The sequence below is a fragment of the Hevea brasiliensis genome, chromosome 10, assembly GCF_030052815.1.
Source record: "Hevea brasiliensis isolate MT/VB/25A 57/8 chromosome 10, ASM3005281v1, whole genome shotgun sequence".
Lineage (NCBI taxonomy): Eukaryota > Viridiplantae > Streptophyta > Magnoliopsida > Malpighiales > Euphorbiaceae > Hevea > Hevea brasiliensis.
Window position 1 is genome coordinate 96,084,334 of NC_079502.1, and position 26,843 is coordinate 96,111,176.

The 26,843-nt window shown below is 33.7% G+C and overlaps 1 protein-coding gene and 1 long non-coding RNA gene across 3 annotated transcripts; one reads left to right on the forward strand and one right to left on the reverse strand.

Moving 5' to 3' along the window:
• Window positions 1–923: 923 nt before the first annotated feature.
• On the reverse strand, window positions 924–2,650 carry LOC110667361 (uncharacterized). The gene is made up of 2 exons (XR_009151849.1): window positions 2,467–2,650; window positions 924–1,146 (listed from the first exon to the last, which is right to left on the reverse strand). It is a non-coding gene; the product is annotated as an uncharacterized LOC110667361 (long non-coding RNA).
• A 19,607-nt stretch (window positions 2,651–22,257) lies between these two features.
• Window positions 22,258–26,271, forward strand: LOC110640200 (autophagy-related protein 101). Of its 2 annotated transcripts, none has more exons than XM_021791421.2 (7): window positions 22,258–22,523; window positions 22,627–22,663; window positions 23,048–23,133; window positions 23,586–23,681; window positions 24,198–24,369; window positions 24,467–24,626; window positions 25,839–26,271. In XM_021791421.2, the coding sequence occupies exons 1-7, from the start codon at window positions 22,491–22,493 to the stop codon at window positions 25,849–25,851; spliced, it is 597 nt and encodes a 198-aa protein (XP_021647113.1). In that variant the 5' UTR covers window positions 22,258–22,490; the 3' UTR covers window positions 25,852–26,271. The 2 variants fall into 2 exon arrangements, with proteins under 2 accessions (XP_021647113.1, XP_021647112.2); XM_021791420.2 differs by having other exon boundaries at window positions 25,899–26,271.
• Window positions 26,272–26,843: the final 572 nt, after the last annotated feature.

The window sequence follows — 26,843 nt, forward strand, 5'->3', positions numbered from 1 at the left end:
GTTTAAGTTATTTTTTTTAATGAAAGTAAAGTTATTTTATTATTTTAATATTTTTATAATTAAAATTTATTAAATTTAATTTTAAATTATTTTTTAATACTCTTTAATTAGTATATTTAAAAAAGTGATTTTTCAATAGCAGTTTTAACAGTAACATCAAATAAACAATAAGATGAATTAAAAAGGTGCACACCATCAAAAGGTTAAGAGATAGTTTGAATAAAATAAAAAATCAGTATTCACTTTATATAAGTTCCTGATTGCAATAAGACTCATCACTTAAGTTTAAATTTCCAATATCAAGCCTGCATGTAACAAGAGTTTTAGCAACTAAATTAAGCGAAAAAAATATCAATGTTAAATGAGGAAGGACTTTCCTCAAATATGCAAACTGGATCCATTCCTGAAGAATCCTTGTATGCCTGAGTTATTGGTTTGTGATTGTGTCACATGGCTTCTTCATCACTTTTTCCTGAACAAATTAATATAACACCCTATCACTACCATTGATCAGTTCTTATCCAATCCTACCTAATAAATGGCAGAGTGATGGATATATGGAGATGAGGTGTTGTCTATACATCAAATAATCGTAACACTAATGGATTATATTAATTTCCATTTATTTTCTTGGAATTTACAAAAACTAGTTTACTCAAACAGTTCATCACTTAATGAATGGCTCATAGTAAAGGTGTTGAGGTATCTCCATCCATCAATCTTAATCATAGCATATATGGACCACGCAAATTTGACTTTTGTGTAGTTTATCTGACCTAATTTAGTCCAACAATCTAAATCAGAAAAAAAATATGTCATTGATATTCACAATTTGGCATTTCTTTTATCCACTATATCATTTGAATTTGCGGATCATTTGCATGCAACCCGTGCCAGGAAGAAAAAAAAAACAAAAAACAAAGAAAACAAAAGCACAATGCTTAATTAGTATAGACTAAAACAGGATTTGAATGTGTGGTGTACAGCTCAGGGTAGAGAATGTCTATTTTCTATTATCAGGCAGAAATGAAATCCAGTGATACAAGACTAATCCAAAATAGTGAGATGTTGCCATCCAGCCAAAAGAGACCGAGAAGAGAATCTTTCACCTGAACTCGTCCACTGAATTTGAAGTTCAGAAAGAGACTGCTTACAATGAAATTCCAAAATGAACTGAGTGCATGATTATCAATTATATACTAAAAAAAAAAACCAAAAAATATATAACAAAGATTATTAAAAGAATCAGTCTGTAGATAAAAATATTATTCTTATGATTCAAGTGCGACAGCGCTGTCATTTTGCACTCACCATGGGCAACAAAGAATGGCTCTGTGTCCATAAACCATCCATTCATCCAAATTCCTCAATACAAACAATCACACTCATAATGGTAGAAGAGTATTAAAAAAAATATATATATATATAAATAAATAAATAAACTTCTCAATGAATAAAATAACTAAAGCCAATGCCTGATTATGAGTGAGCTGTGTTCATGGTGTGTGTTTGTGTGTGCATAAAATATTCATGTCATAATTGGCGGCTACATCAAATCAAAAATCACAAGAATCTGAAGAGGGCCCCCTTCAGTAAATCAATAAGTTTATCACTGTCATTGATATTATTATCACATTGTCATATTAGGAAGCTCATGTTAAGAAAGGTGGACTGATGTCAATGTGGTTACGGTTGTTCATGTAAAATTATGTCCCTACACCCAAGCCAGCACATAAGTTTCATCAATATGTTCTGACCACTAAAGGTAATATAGAGATGTTGAACACAATTTTCAGCATGCTAATATAGCATTAGAAAAATAAAACCATTAAATTAAACAAGTTTGGTTATGAATCACAAGAGTCACACACACTACTGTAACAGAGATTGGATGGTGATAATATGATCATATATACACACTTAATTTCCTTCTCTATATCTTATTTTTGGATACAAATACAACTGACACTGATTATGACTCGAGCTCAAGATTTCATAGCCCTGGAATCGACGCCAGTGCTATTGAGCTCATTCATCTCTATATCTTCATTTAAACAATCAGAACCATAAACGCTATTTGTAAAGAACAAACAGCCAAATCAGTCAGCCACATCAGGGTAAAATTAGTCTGTAACAGTAACAAATTATTACATCAATCCAAATGAAGCATAAACTAGTTCACTCCATAACAAAATCAGATGGCACCAATTCACAAACAACTTAAACTATTAGATTTTTGCAGCTAAATTACAATTGGCTAAATTTTTTCAAGATAACTATGAAACTGAACGAATATAGCAAATTCACAAAACCAGCAAAATTAACAAGTAAAAGCTATAGAATCAGTATCTTCAGAATTGAAGTTGGAGCTCAAAGAATGGTTTTGTATTCGAAAATTGAAACTTAACAAGAGAAATCGGAACAAGATAAGAGTAAAATTCGATATGTAAAAAGCCTTGCCTTGACCTTGAGACTGGGACGAGGAAGAGAGGTATGGCTTCGCTCTTCGCGGCCATGCTGCCAGTGGAGGCGGTGGACTGGAGGCTTCGTTTTTGCTTGCCTCGAACGCACTTTGACACATGTTTCTTTCTTGCTTGGGTGAATCACCGTTGGTTAAAGAAAAATCACAAGGAAGCCTTACTCTTCAAATCCAACTAAAATATATTTTTATATATTATTTTCTTTAATAAAAAAAATTGTCATTAAAAAAGCTTTCTTGATTGAAAAAAATAACTAAATTATTTTTTAAATTAAATTAACTATTATAATTAGCATTGTCACATAATTTTATTTTTTAAGGATATAACACTGACTTTGTTACCCAAAAAATATAGACAACTCAAATTTGAAAATTTTTATTTTAAAAAATTTGTTTATTCTTATTTTATATATATATATATATATATATATATATATATGAAAAATGTAAACAACTCAATTGCACAAATTTTAGTTTTTAAGAAAATTTTATTATTTAATTATTAAAAATTTTTTAAAATGATTATAATATGATATTTATTATAAACATAGAAAAAAAAAACTTTGCTTAAAATATCTAAATTTGGATCAAATTTTCTTTAGTTTTAAAAAATAAGAAATCATGTGTGTTTCAAAACAATTTTCCCTTCAAAATATATTTATTTTACTCATAATCATCTTTAAAGTTATTAAAATTATAAAATTAATTTGCTCTCTTAAGATTTTGTTAACTAAATTAAAATTGTAGAAAAAATAAGACTGATATAAAGCAAAGTAGAAGAAGACAAGAGGAGAACACAAAACACCATATCTAAAATTGATATCAAATAGCCTATAAGTAGGCATTACAAAATAACCAACTAACCAATAACTCCTATAAAATAGATAGCAATTAACTCACTGACATTCAAGTAAACTAAATACTAAAAATCAGGAGAAAATCACAAAGCATTAATCAAGAATTTTAACAAACAAAAATATCTCTAACAATTAAATTTTACTATTAATACCCTCCCTTAAACTGATATCTGCAGAAATCAGTTTAGGAATTAGTTCTAACAACTCTAGCTAAGCCAGCTCTTGAACAACTTCCATTGAAGAGCATACTCCAAGCATTCTTCGAAGCTTGACAAACACAGCTTGCTTGAGCGGTTTAGTCATAATATCTGCCACCTAATCTTGACTTCTACAAAACTTCAAATTAATTGTTCCATTGTTGCAAAGATCATGCAGAAAATGGAACCTAACATCAATATGCTTGCTTCTTCCGTGTAAAACTGGATTTTTAGAAATCTTGATTGCTGAAACATTGTCACAAAAGACTGTTATTGAACCTTGCTGCTGATTATGGAGTGTTTCAAGCAATCTTCTTAACCAAATAGCTTGACATGAACATGTTGCTGCTGTAATAAATTCTGCTTCAGTACTTGATAAGGTAACAATTTGTTGTTTCTTTGATGACCATGATACAGCCCCACAACTCATCAAAAAAACAAATCCACTTGTACTTTTCCTATCATTGAGGTCACCTGCAAAGTCGCTATCTGAGAAGCCAATCAAATTTCCTTTTGTTCCAGCTGCATAAAAAATTCCAAAATCAACTGTGCCTTTTAAATAACGAAAAAAATCTTTTTGCAGCAGAGAGATGATTCTCAATTGGATTCTCCATGTATCGACTTATTAAACTAACACCATACATGATTTCAGGTCTGGTTGAAGTTAGATGCATCAAACTTCCAATAATTTGCTTGTACAAGGTGGCATTTATCTTCTTCCCTCCTTCATCTTTCATCAACTTTAAGCCATATTCAGTTGGATTACAAACTGAATTGCAATCCTTCATTTTGAACTTGTCCAAAATCTCAAGAACATACTTCTTCTATGAAATAAAAATACCAGCTAGTGACTGCATAACTTCAATACCGAGAAAATAATGCATCAATCCTAAATCAGTTATATCAAATTCAGTCATCATATTTTTTTTAATGTATCAATCATGACACTATCATTCCCGGTATATATCAAGTCATCAACATACAGACATACTACAAGCATTGAACCATTATCACCAGGCTTTGTAAAAAGAGTATGTTCATGAGGACATTTAAGAAAAGCTTCTTTAGTAAAATAGGCATCTATACGACTATACCAAGCTCTTGGAGCTTGCTTTAGTCCGTATAAAGCCTTTTTATTTTGTATACCTTTTCCTCATTACCTTTCTTCACATATCCAAGAGGCTGGTCAACATGCGCTTCTTCTTGTAGCTTACCATGTAAAAATGCTGACTTCACATCTAATTGATAGATGGACCAGGAATTATGGGCAGCCATGGATAGTACCAATCAAACAGTGTCCAGCCTTGCAACTAGAGCAAACACCTCCTTGTGGTCAACACCAAGTTCTTGTTTGTATCCCTTCACAACAAGTCGCACCTTATATTTGTCTATGTTGCCATCTTTGTTCAACTTTGTTTTATAAATCCATTTAACTCTAATGGATTTTTGCCCCTTGGGAAGTTCTACCGATTCCCATGTATTGTTTTTCTCTATGGATCTCATCTCTTCATCCATGGCATTTTGTCATTTTAAATCCTTGAAAGCTTCTTGGAATGTAAGTGGATCACAGTCTGCAAATAACGCAAAATGAGCAATTGAATCATCATCAGTTAAATCATCTCTACTTACATAATCCATCATCCTGGCTAGTTTCCTTCTCTCATCGGATCAAATGCCATTGAATTTTCACTAGAAATTTGTAGTTGCTGCTCTGAAACTGGAATTTGCACTTGCTGGTCAGCTTTGTTGTTAATTTCTTCAAAGGTGACTGGTATGGGCTGCTTCCCTGACTCATTTTTAGTCCAAGTCCATGTATTTTCTTCATAAAAAATCATGTCTCTACTGATCACAATCTTCTTAGTGACTGGATTGAATAATTTGTATGCTTTGGAGACTTCACTTATGCCATGAAAGACACACTTTTCACCCTTATCATCTAGCTTCTTCCTTTTCTCATTTGGTACATGTGCATATGCAATACAACCAAAGATTCGAAAGTGATCTACAGCTGGTTTTCTTCCACTCCAAGCTTCCTCTAGTGTCATATTTTGCACAGAAGAGGTGGGGCTTCTGTTCAACACATGAATGCTCCAATTTACTGCTTAAAGCCAAAAGTTCTTCGGAACATTGCCTTTTGCCAACAAGCTTTTCACCATGTTGAGGATTGTTCTGTTTTTTCTTTTCGATTCTCCATTTTGTTGTGGTGAGTAGGCAGCTGTCAGTTCCCTTCGAATGCCTTGTTCATTACAAAAGGCTTCAAATTCTTTTGAATAGTATACTCCACCACGATCAGTTCAGAGAGTTTTAATGGCTTTTCTTGACTCATTTTCAACATAGGCCTAGAATCTTTTAAATGCACTAAAAGCTTCTAATTTTTCCTGTAAGAAGTAAACCCAAGTTTTTCGAGTATAATTGTCAATGAAAGTAATTAAATATTTCTTAGCCCCATTGGAAGATGGATTTATTGGTCCACAAATGTCAGAGCGAACTAGCTCTAACGCATCTTTTGCTCTCCAAGACCTTCCTTATGGAAATTGAAAGCGATTTTGTTTGCTAACAACACACTCTTCACAAACTTGAGATGGAATGACAATTTGAGGAAGACCCGTCATCATATTTTTCCACTGGAGAGTTTTTAATCCACCAAAATTCAAATGGCCATAACGGAAATGCCAAAGCCATGAAGGATTCTTTAATTCAGCCAACAGGTAAGATTGGGCAACTTGAATCTTTAGTGGGAACAGCCTGTTTGCACTCATTTGAACAATAGCAATAGCTCCTCTTGAAGGATCATATATTTCACAAACACCCTTTTGAATGGTCATCACATAGCCCTTTTCTTGCAATTGACCAGCACTTAACAAATTACTTTTCAAGCTAGGAACATAGAATACGTTAAAAATATTCTTCACAAAACCATTCTTGGTTGTTATATTAATATCACCTTTTCCCGTTACATTTACTTTAGAACAGTTACCAAAGCTCACAGTAGAATGAAAACTTTCATCGAAATGGGAGAACAGAGACTTACTACCATGCACACATGTGATTGTTGCATCCTGTATCCACATACCAAACATCAGACTCAACTTCTTCATTAGTTTGAACAACCATCAACAGAGTTTCTGCTTCCTGATTTTCTGTAAAATTTGATTTCTCCCTCTTCTCTTTGTCATTAGGCAGCTTGGTTCTGTAACAACCTTATTTTTTTTATATATACATAGAAAATATTTAAAAAATTAGGCTATTAATTTATTACTATTTTATTTATGGTATTAAATTAGTATTTTCATAATAATGATATTTTTACTTTATGAATGTTATTTTTACATGTACTATTATTATTATTGTTATTATTTTAAATTGTTATTTGTAATATTGCCATTATCAAAAATCAATTAAAGTTATTTAAGATTAAATTAAAATAATAATAATTAAATTTCTTTAGAGTGTTATCATTATTATTATTACTACTAAAGTTTTATTTAATTTAAATATAATAAAAGAATTTTGGATCTAATTGTAAATATCTAAAAAGTTTAGGGTCCAATATTGTAATTAAAAGATAAAAAAAAAAAAAAAACTTCAAAATCGGTAGTACCCCCCCCTCGATTCTCTCTCTCCTCTCCTTCTCTTCCCCTTCATTCTTCCCCTCTGTCCAGCCACCTCCAGTGCTGATGATGCATCGGCGAGCTCCCTCACCTGCAGATGACACCCAGGCGCTGGCCAGCAACGGCGAGGGTCGACTAGAGCAGGGAAAATGAGGAGGGAGAGAGGTGGAAGGGACACTTGATGCGTCCCCTTTGCCGGCTGATTCCAACCGTTTTCAGTAGCCATCCTGCCGACTATGGGTGGCAATGGCTTCCTCACACAACCAGCTTCCATTTCCGACTAGCAGCCCCTGGAGCCAACATTGGAGGAGAGAGATCAAGCGAGAGAGAAAGAGGAGAGAGAAAATGGTGGCAGCAGCTTTTTGGCGATCCGACTATTGGATTGAAAATCCGAGAACACCGATGGACTAAGCGCATTGACACCTTTGAGATGGGACAAGCCCTGCTCCGATCGGATACTATTTGAAAAAGGTGATCATCGGACGGTTTAAATCGCTTAGTGAGATTTTTGACTTTTTTTTAATAAAAAAAAATTTAATGTAATTATATCATAATTATTAATAATTTTTGAACTTTGTTCAGGTGCAATTGGATTGATGATAGTTTACCGGTGTCTAGAACCGAGTTTTCGGCCTGATCCGCCTGCCTGGCGGCCTGTCCCAAAACATAGTCAATATTACAGTTGATCCTCGCATTTTCAAACATTTCAGACATGTTCCAAGTAGCAAAATTTGTAAAGGTAGTCCCAAACTTAAGTTGTGTAATTTTTACCTTAGTTAAGCTAGCTGATAAATCGGTAAACTTTTCCTGACTTAGTAAAACTAAATAAAATAATTTTAAATAATATAAGAACGATGTAGAGGAGCTTCAGGAATATTTTTATAATTTTGAAATACTGAAAATAAATATTTAGACTGTAGATGAGTTAGGGACCTGAGCTAGAGTTTGGAGAATTAGACCTAGATTAGGATTCTTGTAGACCTCGGATGGACATTTTCTTGTAGGTCCAATTATAAAGGAGACTCTGCCAAAATTTCAGCAAGACCTTAGGATTTCTTTTAATTCTATAGTTTAAATTAATTATTTAATTTTATCAATTTTTTGATAAAGGTCAATGTGTATGTTTAGGTGATCGGTACCGGCCGTCTTCTCCTTCCAACTAGACCACCTGTAGTCCAGTTGACTAGTCTGTGAGTTGGATATTAATTATTTATGTAATTTTAATATTAATTATATATCTGGCATGCTCATGTATTTTATAAATATTTAATTACGCACATGTATAGTTAATATATTAGGAGCATATTTGTTGCTGCATATTTAATTATTGTTATTTATTTGTGATTACCGCCCTGAGGATAATTTAGAGCTCTGTGTGTGTGTTGGCGTGAGTATGGTATGGATATAGATATGGGTAGGATAGGTAGTCGCAGCTGGAGCTTAATCACTGGGATCCAATCCTTATATATAGATAAGTCGAGGTGAGTACGACTTTGAGTTGATCTCGCTAACCCCCGCATAACACTTGGATTATTAAGTGAAAGTCCGGCTTGAGTTGATCTCACTGGTAGGTATTGGATTAAGAGAGCTGTATAGCGAATCAACTCTCATATGTATATATTTATGTGATACACTGAGCGTGTGAGTAGCTCCAAATTAACTTCTTGTGCGAATATTGAGTGAATTATTTTTCATATGTGATAGATGTGCATTTCATAGTAGGATTGCACTAGTTTTAGATAGTTATAGAAATTGCATCTATAATCAATATCTAAACTCTCTGAGTTGAATGCTCATTCCTGTTCAAATATTTTTCCCAGGTTACAGGAGGAGCATATTTATTTCTTCGAGTCTAACCTACATTTGTCCTTCGCAAGTTGTACTTCTTAGTTTAACAGTTTCTTATATCTATGTATTTATTTATTTAATAATTAGAAATCCACTGTGATATTGGGATATATACTTATGATATTAATTAATGAAAAATTATTATGATATTAAATAGTTTATACATGATGGTATCAGGGTTGAGCTGGGCTCCCCTAGTTGTGTTTTGTGATGGTTATCGGGTTGAGTTGGCCCAAATAAAAATATAATATTTTATTTATTTTATTTTATTGGCTTGTTGGGCCTTAATTTTGGCCCTGACTATGGGTTTGAGAATAGTGAGGCTTACTACGGGCCTCGGGGTTTTATGTCGGCCCAAGTTCTAGTGCCAGTCTGGCCTATGGAATCGGGTCGTGAAAAGTACGACATTCGAAATGATTGACCAAATTTATGAAACTTGAAGCCCTCACCATGAAACCACATTTTATTGCTTGTCTCCATGGTTCTTGCAAATAACTTGTAATAGACTCACCATCCTTAATTTATAGAGTCTCAAAATCCCGTCTCAAAGTTTGAAGCTCTACACGCTTGACTCTTATTGAACCTTGATATTTCTTTTTCATTGAATCCCAAATTCGCTTGGAAGTATCTTTGAATAGAATGGTTTTTAAGATTGAACCATCAATAGCATGGAATAAGTAATTATTTGCTTTGAGGTCCTTCAACTTCAACCCCTCAATTTCTATTTTCTGCACATCAGACACTACTGTTCCACTTGCTAGTTAAGGTACTCCATCCGAAATGACTTGCTAGTACTCCTTCAATCAGAGGAAATTTTTCATCAACATGCTCCAATGATCATAGTGACCTTCGAAGCGAGGAATTGCAAGTTGCACAAAATTGTCAAATGCCATTGACAATGCTTAGTTGTGCAATAGAAAGCTACTGCTTCAATTTCATGAGCCTGGCTCTGATACCACTATTAACTAAATTAAAATTGCAGAAAAAATAGGACTGATATAAAGCAAAGAACAAGAAGACAAGAGGAGAACACAAAAACACCACATCTGAAGTTGATATCAAATAGCCTATAAATAGGCATTACAAAATAACAAACTAACCAATAACTCCTATAAAATAGGTAGCAGTTAACCCACTAACATTGTCACACCTTATCCCTCTGTAAGGCATAACATGATCCCGTAGTATACCTAATAGATTACCGAGCTTCGCCTACTGATAACCCATTAAGTATACTATAAGGGATTTTAAACCAATTTCTATTCATTTTAAATATAAGGAAATATTGAATACTTATTAAAAAGTCTTTAATTAAAGTTCATGTCATAAGCCAAATTTTTTATTAATTTTGTATTATGAAAATTTTCTAGAAATTTCAGCAGAATGCCGGCTAGAAATTAAGAAAACGGTTCTTCAAAATCTATTAAAAACACTTCCAATATGCATATAATACCCACAGCTCCATTTAAGGTCAACATAATCCAACTTAATCAACACATTTTCAATAATCTCAATATCATTTCATTCAGTTCAACTCAAATATAAAATTTGCAATTCCAGAAAAGAGAACAAAATATTAATATTATAATTTTAATTGTACAACTGCTCAATTAGTTTTATAGATACATATGAACAACAATTTACATAAAAAAAAGAATTTACAAGGGTATAAAATATTATACCCGTAAAAGATTCCAAAATTTATTTTCTAGCAGATCACTCTGCTACTTTATCATTCTCTCTATCTGCGACAGCAAGAAAAAGCCATCGCTGAGTAATTTATTCAATGATGCACAACAATAATTTCTAAAGTCATCAGAAATATAATCATTCATTAATAACAGAAATTTAAAATTTTTCACAATCATAGTTCTCAAATTGAAGTCAAGATTTTTAATAATAATTTATCAAAATAAATTGTAAACAATAGTGTTGTCAATAAATACACAACTTAGGTCATGACACAAAATTTTATGATCAATGCCGTGTTGTACACCACGACAAAGCAATCTACAACCTCACTAATCAAAATTAATAAGGGAGGTAGCTAGCTAGCTATATGAGTACTCATTCGATCTCAACCTCAAATTGGCAAGCTAGAGAGGGAGGAATATAATCAATCTCAACTCCATAGATGGAAGAAGAATACAATAGAACTATCATGCCAAGTGTGATTTCAAAATCAAATTCAAATCACATTATTCAAATATATCATACAAATCATAAATCATATTTCATTCCAAAATTCTCATTTACAAAGTAGACAACACACTATTTTTTAAATAAAATTTCCAAGGCCAAAACAATTAAAAATTATTCTTAACACTTATTCAATTAGCTTTTGAGTAGAAATAATGAATTTAAAATATTGTGTACAAACCTCTTATGGGTGCTTTGACTTAGTCCAGTCTTCCTTCTTCCTGGGAGGGCTCATTTCCTACTAAAACACATAATTAAAGTGTTTCAATATCCATCCAAATCACTTCTACTAATTAATCTAACAATTAAAATTTTATATACTTAATTTTACTTATAAAGTCTCCTAAGGGTTGAGTTCTTTATATTTGATAATATTGTGGCTACTATTTATATTACTATTCATTTAAAATATTGACTTTTTCATAATTAATAGGTATATCATTTCTAAACACATGGTCATACCACATTTTGGGTCACAAATTTATTGGCATTGGTTGTTAATTGCAATTCAAGGCCTATTAGAATTAATCCTAAAATTTCAGATTTGGTCACTAATATTTACTGTTCCATTGGATCAATCTACAGTAGAAATTTGGCTAAACTTTCTTCATCAAAGTTGTTCCTTAATGTGTCTACTTTAATTCTCTTTTTGAATCACTCCATTTGGAGTTTTGTAGCTCAAGTTATGACATTTTTACCATAATTGGCCGGATTAGTCATTTCTAGATTTTCTTGGCAAATTTTGGTTCTGACAGTTTTGGTGACCTAACTTTGGTTAGCAACTTGAATAGGTTATAATCAGAATTTGGGTTTTTATTCTTCATGAAAGTTGTCCTCTATTCTTTTCTATGGTTTTCACAATACCATTAGCTTCACAATTATCCTTAGGCCTGGGGTGTCATAGAGTCCCACATGAAATTATGGTAGCAACTGAGCTCGCAGTCATTTCCCAGTTTGGTTACCCATCTTTGGGACCTCGGCTCATTTAACCCATTATACTTTGTTTTTCTTATTTCCATTTCACCTTCATATAATTTCTATTAATTTTTATTTATGACTTTTTTAGGTGATATAAATATGGTTCTACAAATCTTGACTATCCGGACAGACACTAGTCACCTAAATAGTAGAATATATAGACTACTTAGTGTGGGGGTGTTACAATTCTCTTCCCCCTCCCCCCCCCCCCCCCCCCCCTTTAAATAAATTTTACCTAGTATTAATCTCTGAATAGTTATGAGTGCTGTCTCCTCATGTCCTCCTTGCGCTCCCAAGTAGCCTCCTAGCCTGAATGATGGTTCCACAACACCTTAACCAGGGGTATCTACTTGTTTCTCAGCTGCTTCACCTCAGATGCCAGAATCTCTATGGGCTCTTCCTCATAAGTGAGGTCTGGATTTACTTCAATTTCTTCTACTGGTAGCACATGAGAGAGGTCTGATCTGTACCTCCTCAACATAGACACATGGAAGACATTATGTATCCTTTCTAACTCCGGAGGTAGTACCAATCTATATGCCAAAGGACCCACTCTTTTCAGAACCTCATATGGCCCGATGAAGCAAGAACTCAATTTCCCTTTTCTGCCAAATCTCATAATTTTCTTCCAAGGGGAAACCTTAAGGAATACCTTATCACCCACAGCATATTCAATGTCTCTTCTTTTCAGGTCAACGTAGGACTTTTGATGATCTGATGCAGCCTTGAGTCTATCTCTGATAAGCTTAACCTTCTCCTCTGTCTGTTGAACAATTTCTAGGCCAATCAGTTTCCTTTCATCCACTTCATCCCAACACAAAGGAGTTCTACACTTCCTTCCATACAAAGCTTCATATGGAGGCATCCCAATACTTGATTGATAGCTATTATTATAAGCAAATTCAATCAAAGGTAAGTACGTGTCCCATCTACCTTCAAACTCAATCACACAAGCCCGTAGCATATCCTCCAATATCTGAATTACCCTTTCAGACTAGCCATCTATCTATGAATGGAATGCAGATTAAAGTTCAATCTAGTTCCCAAGGCTCTTTGCGGAATACTCCAGAATCTAGAAGTGAACCGTGGATCTCTATCTGACACAATCGATACTAACACTCCATGAAGTCTCACTATCTTATCAATGTACAGTTTAGCCAATCTATTCAGGCTATAGTCTATCCTCATTGGCAGAAAGTGAGCAGACTTGGTCAATCTATCCACAATGACCCAAACTACATCATGGTTCTTTTGTGTTCTAGGAAGTTCTATCACAAAATCCATCGTAATTCTTTTCTATTTCCACTCGGGAACTAGCAATGGCTGTAGCAAACCAACTGGCACTTGGTGTTTAGCTTTCACTTGCTGACAAGTTAGGCATTTGGATACATAATCAGCTATGTATTTCTTCATACCAATCCACCGATAGTGCTCTTTTACCGCTCTATACATTTTAGTCCCACCAGGGTACATAGCAAAAGGAGAGTCATGTGCTTCCTTCATAATGATTTGCCTCAATTTCACATCATTTGGAATACACACTCTGCCCTGGTGTAATAGTAAGCCATCATTATTCATTGAAAATCCAGATTTCTTACCATCCCGAGCTTCTTCCATTAATTTCTGATACTTTTCATCATTTTGTGCTGCTGTTTAAATCTAATCAATCAACATTGGCTTTACTTGCCAGGTAGCTATCATCTGTCCCACATCATATATCTCCAGATTAGCATGCAGTGCCCTCAACTCATGTACCATAGACAAAGGATAAACACTTAAACTAGCCATATTCTTGTGACTTAAGACATCAGCTACCACATTTGCTTTTCTTGGCTGATAATCTATCAAGCAATCATAGTCTTTAATCAATCCCAACCATCTCCTCTATCTCAAATTCAACTCCTTTTGTGTGCCCAGATACTTCAAGCTCTTGTGATCTGTGTAGATGTAACACTTCTCCCCATACAAATAGTGTCTCTAGATCTTCAGAGCAAATACAATGGCAGCAAGCTCCAAGTCTTGTGTAAGATAATTTCTCTCATGGGGTTTCAGTTGACGTGATGCATCAGCAATGATATTTCGGTCTTGCATCAATACACAGCCTAGCCCATTGTGAGAAGCATCGCTATAAATAGTATATTCTTTACCTGGAGTAGGTAAAGTCAGGACTGGAGCTTCAGTCAAACATACTTTTAACTCATTAAAGCTATGTTGGCATTTATCAGTCCACTAAAATTTTACATCTTTCCGAAGTAGCTTGGTCAGAGGAGATGCTAACATAGAAAATTCCTTTATAAAACGGCGATAGTAACCAGCTAAACCCAGAAAACTGCGAACTTCTATGACATTTCTAGGTAGCTTTCAGTTAAGAATAGCTTCTACCTTACTGAAATCTACCTTAATGCCTTCAGCTGATACAATGTGCCCCAAGAAAGAAATTTTCTTCAGCCAAAATTCACACTTCGATAGCTTGGCATACAGTTATTTCTCCCTTAGGGCCTGTAGCATAATCCACAGGTGCTTATTATGCTCCTCTACAATCTTTGAATACACCAAAATATCGTCAATGAATACCACAACAAACTGATCTAAGTATAGCCTGAAGATAATGTTCATTAGGTCCATAAAAGCAGCTGGAGCATTGATTAACCCGAATGGCATAACCAGAAACTCATAGTGGCCATATCGAGTTCTAAAAGCAGTTTTAAGAATGCTCTACTCTTGCACCTTTAACTGATAATACCCTGATCTCAAGTCAATTTTGGATAACACAGCTACACTCTTCAACTGATCAAACAAATCATTTATACGAGGTAATGGATATGTATTCTTTATGGTCACCTTATTCAACTGCCTGTAATCGATACACAGACGGAGAGTACCATCTTTCTTCTTAATAAATAACACCGATGCTCCCCAAGGTGACACACTGGAGCGGATGAAGCCCTTATCAAGCAATTCTTACAACTGCACCTTCAACTCCTTCAACTCAACAGGTGCCCTTTTATAAGGTGTAATGGAGATTGGGTTCACACTAGGCATAACCTCTATTTCAAACTGCACTTCTCTTTCCGAAGGTAACCCTGGCAATTCTTCAGGAAACATGTTTGAAAAATCACATACTGTAGGGATGTCTCTCAGTGCTGGACTCCCTAATTGGGTGTCTATCACATGGGCCAAATAAGTTTCACACCCCTTCCGAATCATTTTTCTGGCATGTGCAACTGAAATAAGGTTTGATGGCAGTAACTGCCTCTTCCTATGTATTACTACATCACTATACTAAGGGAGATCAAAAGTGACTGTCTTCAATCTACAATCAATCATTGCATGATGCCTGGCTAACCAATCTATACCCAAGATGATATCATAATCTCTGAAAGGCATTTCAATCAAATCGGATAGGAAAGTGTGTCCTTGAATCATCAAAGGACAATCCTTATATATTTTGTTAACCCTAACCTCTTATCCTAACAGACTAGTTACTAGCACCTTAAAATCCATTTTCACATAAGGAACAGCAATAAAGCAAGTGATGCTGGCACTAACATAAGAGTGAGTAGACCCAGGATCAAATAGCACAAGCACATCTTATTCAAAGATAGAGAATGTACCAGATATAATATTAGATGTCTCAGCCTCCTCTCTCTGACACATCGTGTACACTCTGGCTGGTGCGCTACTTAGCTCTGGCTGATTTACTACACTCTGACTACCAAGTGTACTGCCCCTACCTCTACCTTTGCTTCTGACAACTGATGGTGAACTTCTAGGGGTAGAAACTTGGGCTGATCCCTCTGAAGTAGTAGGTGGTCCAGAACGACGAGCACTCGTACAATCCTTAGCAAAATGACCAGTGCTGCCATAGTTATAACATGCCCCTGTGGCCTTATAGCATATTCCACCAAACACCGTTCCGCATGTCTCACAGGTGCGGACTGACAATGTCCTCCGAGATGTCTGTTGGGTAGACCTGGGTGGCCTTTGTCCTGAGGATCTACCTTTATCAAACTTGCAAGAGCTGGATCCTCCAAAGTATTTTCTCTTTCCTGATCCACTATTAAAAGCTTGACCAGTAGTCTTTCCACCCTTCTTTTTCTCCTCTGACCCCTTTTTAAGTGCCCCTTCCAATTTAATTCTTTCTAGCTCCAAGGCTTGTGAAATTAATTATGAAAAATTCTAGTGTCTGAACCTCACCATTTGCAATCTTAAACTTGGTCTTAGCCTGATCTCAAACCTTTTGCATCGATCTCTGCTGGTGGTGAGTAGGCTTCCAGTATAGTGACTCAGTCTAGAAAAGTCCCTCTCATATTCTGCTACTGTTTTGTCCCCTTGCTTCAAATTCAGGAATTCTTGCAGTTTCATATCGACATACGTATCAGGGACCCATTTCTGCCCGAACTCCCTCAGGAAATCTGACCATGTAGGACTGGGGGCTCCACTTGACTATGTGGGATGGTCTTTCACCACTCATATGTATCCTCTTGCAATAGAAAAACTGAGTATTTTCCATGCAGTGTAGCTTTTTAAACACCCTTTCCATTCTTTCAAGCCACTGCTCTGCCTCTAGTGGATCCACAATACCCTTAAACTCAGTAGCCCCATATTTTATCAATTTATCATATTGCCTGGTTGGAGGCTGTAGTTGCACTGTCAATGCTTGAATTGGGGCTTGTGTTGGCATATTTTCAGCCATTTGTTGGAATAAGGGAGCCATTTGTTGAGCAAACTGTGCAGGGAATTGCTGCATGGGTGGAGCTAGTGTAGCTGACCTACTAACATTCAGAGGAGCTAGGGCTTCCCCCTGTGCCTCAACCTCAAATGACTGCTCAACTGAGCGATCTCCTTCCTCCATTTCAATTTATAGAAATTCTACTCCCTCACAACCAACACAAGGAGATTTCTCTCCATTAGTCTAAATTCATGATGTAAATACATCATATATATCAATTAAGGACACTTGAGCAGTTGTACTAATCAAGAAAATATTTCAATTTATAGTTCAAAACTCATTTCAAAATATCACTTTGATACCACTAAAACATATCACACCTTACCTCTTTATAAGTCATAATATGATCCCGTAGTATATCTAATGAATTACCGAGCTTCGTCTACCGATAACCCATTAAGTATACTACAAGGGATTTTAAACTAATTTCTATTCATTTTAAATATAAGGAAATGTTAAATACTTATTAAAAAGTCTTTAATTAAAGTTTATGTCATAAGCCAAACTTTTGATTAATTTTGTATTACGAAAATTTTTCAAAAATTTCGACAGAATGCCAGTTAAAAATTGAGAAAACAGTTCTTTAAAACCTGTTAAAAACACTTTTAATATGCATATAATACCCACAACTTCATTTAAGGTCAATATAATCCAACTTAATCAACACATTTTCAACAATCTCAATATCATTTCATTCAGTTCAACTCAAATATAAAATTTTCAATTTCAGAAAAGATAACAAAATATTAATATTACAATTTTGATTGTACAACTGCTCAATTAGTTCTATAGATACATATGAACAATAATTTACATCAAAAAGAAATTTACAAGGGTATAAAATATTATACCCGTAAAAGATCTCAAAATTTATTTCCCAGCAGCTCACTCTGCTACTTTATCCTTCTCCCTATCTGCGACAGTAAAAAAAAGTCATCGCTGAGTAATTTACTCAGTATTGCACAATAATAATTTCTAAAGTCATCAGAAATATAATCATTCATTAATAACAGAAATTTAAAATTTTTCACAATCACAGTTCTCAAGTTGAAGTCAAGATTTTTAATAATAATTTATCAAAATAAATTGTAAACAATAGTATTGCTAATAAATACACAACTTAGGTCATGACACAAAATTTCACGATCAATGCCGTGTTGTACATCACGACAAAGTAATCTAGAACCTCACTAACCGAAATTAATGAGGGAGGTGGCTAGCTAGCTATATGAGTACTCATTCGATCTCAACCTCAAATTGGCAAGCTAAAGAGGGAGGAATATAATCAATCTCAACTCTATAAATGGAGGAAAAATACAATAGAACTGGCATGCCAAGTGTGATTTCAAAATCAAATTCAAATCACATTATTCAAATATATCATACAAATCACAAATTATATTTTATTCCAAAATTCTCATTTACAAAGTAGACAACACACTATTTTTTAAATAAACTTTCCAAGGCCAAAATAATAAAAAATTATTCTTAACTCTTATTCAATTAGCTTTTGAGTAGAAACAATGAATTTAAAATGTTGTGCACAAACCTCTTATTGTTGCTTTGACTTAGTCCACTATTCTTCCTTTCTGGGAGGGCTCATTTCCTACTGAAACACATAATTAAAATGTTTCAATAGCCATCTAAATCACTTCTACTAATTAATCCAACAATTAAAATTTTACATACTTAATTTTACTTATAAAGTCTCCTAAGGATTGAGTTCTTTGTATTTGATAATATTGTGGTTACTATTTACATTACTATTCATTCAAAATATTGACTTTTTCATAATTAATAGGTATACCATTTCTAAACATATGGTCATACAACATTTTGGGTCACAAATTTATTGACATTGGTTGCTAATTGTAATTCAAGGCCTATTAGAATTAATCTCAAAATTTCAGATTTGGTCACCAATGTTTACTGTTCCATTGGACCAATCTACAGTAAAAATTTGGCACAACTTTCTCATCAAAGTTGTTCTTTAATGTGTCTACTTTAATTCTCTTTTTGAATCACTCTATTTAGAGTTTTGTGGCTAAAGTTATGATATTTTTACCATAACTGGCCGGATTAGTCATTTCCAAATTTTTTGAGCAAATTTTGGTTCAAACAGTTTTTGATAACCTAATTTTGGTTAGCAATTTGAATAAGTTATGGTCAGAATTTGAGTTTTTGTTCTTCATGAAAGTTATTCTCTATTATTTTCTGTGATTTTCACAATATCATTAGCTTCGCAATTATCCTTAGGCCTGAGGTATCATAGGGTCCTACTCGAAATTAGGATAGCAACTGAGCTCGCAGTCACTTCCCTGTTCGGTCACCCATTGTCGGGACCTCGGCTCATTTAACCCATTATACTTTGTTTTTCTTATTTCCATTTCACCTTCATATAATTTCTATTAATTTTTATTTAACATATTGACTGTTCGAATAGACACTAGTCACCGAAACAATAAAATATATAAACTACTTAGTATAGGGGTGTTACAAACATTCAAGTAAACTGAATACTAAAAATTAGGAGAAAATCACAAAGCATTAACCAAGAACTTTAACAAACAAAAATATCTCTAACAATTAAAAGTAATTGTTAACAAATTGAACGCTAAACTCTTAAAAACCTCTTTCTTCGTTGATTCGGTGATCAAGTCAATTTGAAAATTTTTATAATTACTATATACAAAAGGAAAAATTATATTTTAATTGCTGAGATATATTATAATTAACAAATATATCCCTCTATTTTAAAAGTCAACTATATTACCCTAATTATCATTCCTTCAAATTAAAGTCCTTCCAATCACTTAATCTGCTAAATCAATGGTCTAAAGCTAACAAAGAAGAGCAAGAATAACTGTTATTTTCAAAAATACCCTTAATAATTTTTATTCCAAAAAGCCTCCTTCCCCATTCCAACCATAATACCTTCTAGACCCATTTATTCTTTTTTCCGGCTTCCAAACCTAATTGATCCTCCATCACCACTACCTCTTCATTAAATCCAGTTGATCCTCTACTGCCACCTTCGCTAATATTGGTCCCCATAATAAGCCTGTTTCAATCAAATGTGCTACCACATCAATAGCTCCAATCTTGCTAATCCTCGCAACCTAAGATCTCGAAAACTATGTCTTCAATTTCGTCATGGCATGGGTGGACATGGTATATGGATCAAGGCAAGTTGTATCTGGTGTGTGGGTATGCGATGGTGTTAGAAATGGCAAGGCCGTGGGAATGGACGTGGTCTGTAGGCCAAGGCGAGGTAGATGATTTAAGCATTCTAAAGGTGGCTCAGAGGGAGACAAATTTGCTTCTCATACCCCATTCTCTTTCTCACTTGCACTCGACAGCACCCACAGCTTGTTCATTCAGTGGTTATTTGTGTCAAAAGTGAAGCTGGTCCCTAACCTTGCACAAGAGTCTACTGTTGCTCGCTTTGTATAATTTCTCTTCTTGGGTTTGGAGAGGATATGACACTGACAAAAGGTGCTTAGACAAAAGGATTTGAATCCATTGGAAGAATAGGAGCTGAGATATACCCAGAAGCGAATGATCCATCTCTTGGTTTGAAAATATGCATGGGCAAAAACTGGACTTTGCATTTTGGGTTTTTGATCTTAATATATGGTCATGGCATCCTCTGTTTTTCTTCGTCATTTTGGAACCAAAAAGTAATTTTTTAATAAAAATATTGAATATATAAAATAAAATATAAAAATTTTGAAAACTAAATTTTTTTCTTCAATAATATAACTTTATTTGAAATGAAATAATCTAATTCATTTAATAAATAAATAAATAAATACTTAAAGGGCACAAAATAAATAGAATAAAGTTCAATTTGCCTTTGTTTTAATCAATAAAACACCATTCATTCATAGAGAACAAAGGAACTTAAGAACTCTTGGTTCCCAGCCTATTTAGCCAAACTCCTAACTAGACTAAGCCCATGCTCAAACCAACACAGACATATACCTAACTATCAGAAACATTACAGACTCATACCCAGAGAAACAAGGGCCAAAGGCTTAACTGATAGAAACCAACGAAGACCCGTCTTCCCCTCTTGGTAATCCATTTTTAGAATCGAGTCACTGCCACCTCAAAGGAGAGTATCAGCTAACAACAAGGAAAACTTTGAATATCTCATCTGCACACAGACTGGTGGGATCTCAATCATAAGAAAATGGCATGCAACCACTTAACATAATAAATAGAGACCCCAAACAAGGAACCCAATAGCTCAAGAACTAAGCGAGTATTTGCTCAGCCAAGAGAGCAAGTGAACCAAAGAGATGTCGGATGAATCCGGGAGTAGACGTGGTAAAGCTCCGGCGTCTTAATCTCATGTAGCCAAACGATCACACGTCCTTGAGAGTACCAACCAATAGATGATGCCAAGGAGAGACTATTCTGATTCAACCATCTTAGATCTTTGAAGGAGCCTTGACAAAAAGAGTACCAGATCTTATCTACACCTACTAAAATACAAAACAACAAATCCTCATTAAATAGGGAAGCTAAATTCCACAGAGGGAGACTGGAATAAGGAAAAAGAAAGGAAACAACTATTAACTAACAATCAAAAAGCAAAATTTGCCTTTGGTACTTATTATGGAGGACTAATCTAATTTATTTTTAATTTAATTTAATTTAAAAAATTTAATTTATATCTAATTTAATCTAAAATTAAAAACTGTGCAACTCATCCCTTTCTGGGTGAGTTGCTTTTTTTATTATTTTTTAATATTTTTAATGCTAATTACTTAATTAATTTTTTTTAATTTTTTTAACATAGTTAATTATTTTTAATGTTAATTTAATAAATATAATTGGTTAATTTTAATATATTTTACTTTTTTATATTAATTAATAATAAAGAAATATAAAAATAATATTTTTATATTTTTAATTTTATTCAATTATAATTTTATAATTTTAATTAAAAACATGTAAATATAAAAATAATTTTTTAATATAAATAATTAAAATTTATTATTAATAATTTTTAATTTTAGTTGATTACATAATAAAAAATAATATTTTTTATTATTTTTAAATTTAATTAAGTATAATTTTTATTTTCAATTAATTATATAAAAATATAAAAATAAATTTTCATATTTATTTTTAATTAATAACATTTAATAATAAAAATAGTATTGTTTATATTTTAATTTAATTAATTATAAAATATAAAAGTAATATTATAGTTTTATAAAATAAAAAATAATTAAGTATTTAATAAATGAAGCGGGAAACGTAAATTAGAGAAATTAAATTAAATTCTAGGCTAAATTGAATTATTGGGGAAATTGAGCTTTATTCCCAAAATAAATCCCCACCGCTCAAGGAGATCTCAAATACAGTGTCTGTATTTGCTACTACTACTACTGTACTCCTATCAGGAATAGATCACTACCATACGCGAAGCTCCACCGTCGACTTTACCTTACTTCACCCATCGTTCGTTGCCCACCTTTCATTAATCCAACTTCCAAAACATCTCCTAGCTTTCCAATTTTCAATTTTAGATTGATCTACGTCAGTCTTTGCCCAATTTTCTCACCAAAAATCATCATGAATTGCGAAGTTTGCCAACTCAAAGAACTGGTAAATCAAAATCAAAGTATCTAAATGTGTTTTTCTTTTCTTTTCTTGTAATTCTAGCTCGAAATTAGAGATTTGATCGGAAATTGTAATGTTCTGTGCGCAGGAGGTGGAGCACTTTGAGATACGGGAAGTTCTACGCTGTAAGTAAAAGCCCTATTTTGAGTTTGGAATTGGAAGTGGAAAGCTGTAGTTTTTTTATAAGTTTTTTTTTCCCCTTATGTTATGTGTTGAGTTTGGCTTGAAGACGGTCATAGATGCAATTGATCTTCAAAATTCACTAATTGAACGAGGTTGAGTGACGAGGCAGTGAAACAAAAAATCGCTGCTTGGATTGATTATGGCTTTGGCAGTTCCTTGGAGAATTGTGTTTTATGATTGTTGACATTTTGTTACGTCATAGTTCATAGGAATTCATGTTCTATGTCAAACATGGATCCCTCTCTCTCTCTCTCTCTCTCTCTCTGCTTTTGCCTTAAGTCCTTGTGTGTCTTGTTTCCGAATTGATGAGGTGAAATGGTTTGCAGGCATATTACATACAATTGTCTTTCATCGGGCTTTAGGTCTTGTCCGGCCTAAAGACATTGATTTGGAGCTCTTTGATATTACATATGTAAGTGATTCTAAAATTCCTCATATTTTTTTCTATATATTATCCTCAGATGGAAGCCTTTTTTTTTTTTTGTTTATCATGATAATATTTGTCAAACATAAAGCTCTGACGGAAGTACTAGTAATGAAAAAGTGCAGTATATATAGATGACATATTGGGCTTTTTTCACTATTCAGAATACCAAGTTTTCACATGGTATTAAAATCTCAACTTTGAGCAAAGTGAAGTTGGAGTCTTGGACATGGAAAATGCATGTTACCTGACAAACTGTTGAATTCCTTCTCCCAAGTTGTTATTTGAGGGGAAAACATGCTCTTTACATGTCTAACATAATCATTTGAGATTAATTTAACTAGTAATACTAATAGTGCTAAATTGTATTTTGTATGTTTTATTTTGGCAGCTTTTATATTTGCCTTTCATCACTGCTATACTTTTCTCTTATTGCATAGGTGCAATGTGGGGATATCGAAGTTGAAAAGAAAATAGATGAGAAGATTGAGCAATTTGTAAGTTGGGTTGAGAAACACCCGAATAAGAAAAGCGAGGTCTGTATGCCAAATCCTTTTTAAGTTGTGAAAATAATTAGTTTATTACCATCTCAAGTTTCTGTGTATTCTTTTTATTTCCATGGGCGGGTATTTGATGATGCGTGGAAGTGATTCAGTCCCGAATGTTATGCATCCTACATAACTGGGTCTAATATTTGGTATCATCTACTGAAAATGCGGAAAAGAGTCTAATTCAATGGCCCAACTTCAACTAGATTGGGATTAACATGTAGTTGAGTTGAGTTATGTTGTATTTGCCACTCGGCAAGGACAAGCATTTCATCCTTTTTCTCATCATTCAGGATCTTCTAAGTGTCCTGGTGGCATCAACATTTCTGCATGCTGCATGTTTTGCGTTTGGTATGCCTCGTCTTGTGCTGAACAATGATTGATAATAGTCCAATTCTCTATCTTTTTTGATATACCATTTTTCCATCTCTTCTAGTTAAATTAGCAATGTTACATCTTTTTATGATCTTTATATTGTTTGTTTACTTCTGAGTTATGATGCAGATATGTTTGTCCTTTTATGAAGTGAAAAGCAAGCATCCATCATGGTTCACTAACAAAATTGAACGACTAGATTGGGAACAATGGCATATCAATTTGAATGTGACTCAACACCCAAAACCAAAAGCACACTCTGGAAAGTCTCATCATTCTAAAATAGTTGTTGATCCAGGAGGTACCATTACTTGTATGCCTAGAACGATTAACCATGTTAAAGGAAAAGTTGCTTCCTTTTAATCTTTTGTATATTATATTTTTGCTCATGCTTACAGAGAGTGCATCTGAGGAGAGGAGTGTTCGCAGAGCATCACTTGAAGTATCTCTTCGCGAGGTTTTGTTCCAAATAATAAAATTTGTGAATGAGAAAAAAGATCATGTTCCCCCTATAACTGAGAGTGTCATCTATTTTCCTTATGAAATTCACATCCCGAGGTCAGTTGTTCTTCATTTTCTCCTCTGCTTGTGATGCATATTGGTCTTGGTTATATTAGGTTGCATATCATGCATGTTGTGTTGGGTGAATCTATTTTTTGTTATTCTTTCTGTTCTTTGAACCATTTTAATATTCTTGATCTCTTATGAAGTAACAGTAGTTTGGTTCTGGTGATATTGTGTTAGTATGTTGGCAGTGTTGTCCTTTTATTAGGTTGCTTATAAGTTTGTGAAAATTTGGTATTATGATTTTACCATTTACTTGGTGTGTAGAAATTTTGAATATAAGAAACAACATATAGCTTAAACTGTGTATTTAGGAAAGTGAAACATATTTCATAATTGAAGAAAGGAAATTGAAATGTGAAGGCAGAGTAAACAATGACTGTTTGTGAAAAGTTTGTTTCTATCACTTGAAGAAAGGAAATTGATATTATGATTGCTGACGCAATAATGCTAAATATTCTTTCATTTGTTAACAAACTTGTATTGGATCAACTACTATAGTAAGTATCTAATGTCTTTGCTTATTCCTTGGAACTTTAGTGTATTTATTATTGTAGTCTGTCTGAGCCATAAAATTCCTTTGCAATAACAGTGCCTAGGGGAAGGGAGGGTCATTATTGAGTTGCAATCTTGTGTGTGGGATGGATAGTTATTGGTGGTAGTATATCATGGAAGGAGAGGCATAATGAAGGCAATATACTTTTGTTAATGGAACCTTTTTTCAATCAATTGAATGACAAAAGGCACTAGTTTACTCGACGATGAGAATAGATGGAATTTGTAAAATGGATATAGAAACTGATAACATACTGCATAGCTGTCAATTGTAGATACTGCTGGAGTACTTTAAGATCAAGTGTACGTATGGCTCTGTTTGAAGGTTCAGTCAAAACCTACTGCTCCTTCCTCGTTCATTTCTTGCTTTTAATCTTTAGAGCATACAAGTGATGATGAAAAGGCAGGTCTACTTGTCTATTCTCCACCTGCAGCTAACCAAAACCATTTTAACTCCCTTGGTTTAAGTTGAGTTAGCAAGGGACTAGTTAGACTCGCCTCTGTCATCAGCATTTTATTTTTAGCTTTAGTGAACTAATAAGCTGAGGTTGTCTTTGTGCTAATTACATTCAGCATACTAGGTTATAACTGACTGCGCCTGATGTCCTTGTTCTGTTAATGAGAAATTGTTATGTCGCAATTTTCTGTTAGGAAATTTCTCTGAAGCTCATGATTAAACTGCTGAGTTAACATTATACTGCCATTACTCAGTTCATCGGATTCTGCGTTTGGGATGGACATGCTCAAGAGGATAATACAGACAGGGCATCCTACTATGCTCAGCTGATTGTAGTAGTCGGCCCCTGAAGTATATTCGTCAACTTGCAGGTTCATAAAGAGGGTTTATTCTGTTCATTTATCGCATTGCGCAGAAGAAAGCTATGGGGTAGAGATTGATCCCTGGAAAAAAGTGATTCAGTAACTTATCGACGTAAATATTCTGCTTTTGCGTCTCTCCCAGCTCCCCTGTTTATCTTTTCTCCTCTACATACTAGACTGATGCCATCTCAGTCAATGAAATACCATAATTGTCATAAGACTTGATATAGTGAAATTAATGAATTGATCCTTGTGTTATCAAAAATATCGTTTTTAGTCTTTAACATTTCATGTCATCTATCATTTGGTTTCTCTGTTCAAAATTTCTATTAATGAATGGATTTTTAAATTGATAAAAGGAGAGATTTTATTGTTAATAATAATAATAACAAAAATAATTTCATGCTACAACTCTTTCATAATCTCAAATTTTTATCTAACTTTAAATATGTAATCATTATAATTGTATAAATGGATATTACATAAATTTGTGGAATAAAATTTCACAAATCTAAAAATAGATATTTTAGTCATAAAACTGTTAGTGTTTTATTACTTAATTCAATTCTGCCATGATTTTCCATCTAATAGTTGAAACTATAAGATGAAAGAAAAATGTTTTGCCTGAGCTGGAGCTCACAATTGCCTTCTGGTAAGACTTAGAAATTCCAGAGGCGACTTAACTAACACGAGTTAAAGGTCATCCGTCAATTTTTGTATATGATTTTATTAAATAAAGCTGTAATGAAAGCTGTCTTAATTACGTCAATATTTCTAAAGCCTAGCTACCAGTTGTCTACCAGCTTTTTTTGTTGGATTTTTTATTTAAAATTATAT

Excerpts from the sequence above, each read along its gene's own strand:
- LOC110640200 (XM_021791420.2), top strand. The coding sequence starts at position 22,491 with ATGAATTGCGAAGTTTGCCAACTCAAAGAACTG. Across the intron at positions 22,664-23,047 it reads GATACGGGAAGTTCTACGCT|GCATATTACATACAATTGTC; the intron begins GTAAGTAAAAGC and ends AATGGTTTGCAG. Across the intron at positions 24,370-24,466 it reads AATAGTTGTTGATCCAGGAG|AGAGTGCATCTGAGGAGAGG; the intron begins GTACCATTACTT and ends TCATGCTTACAG.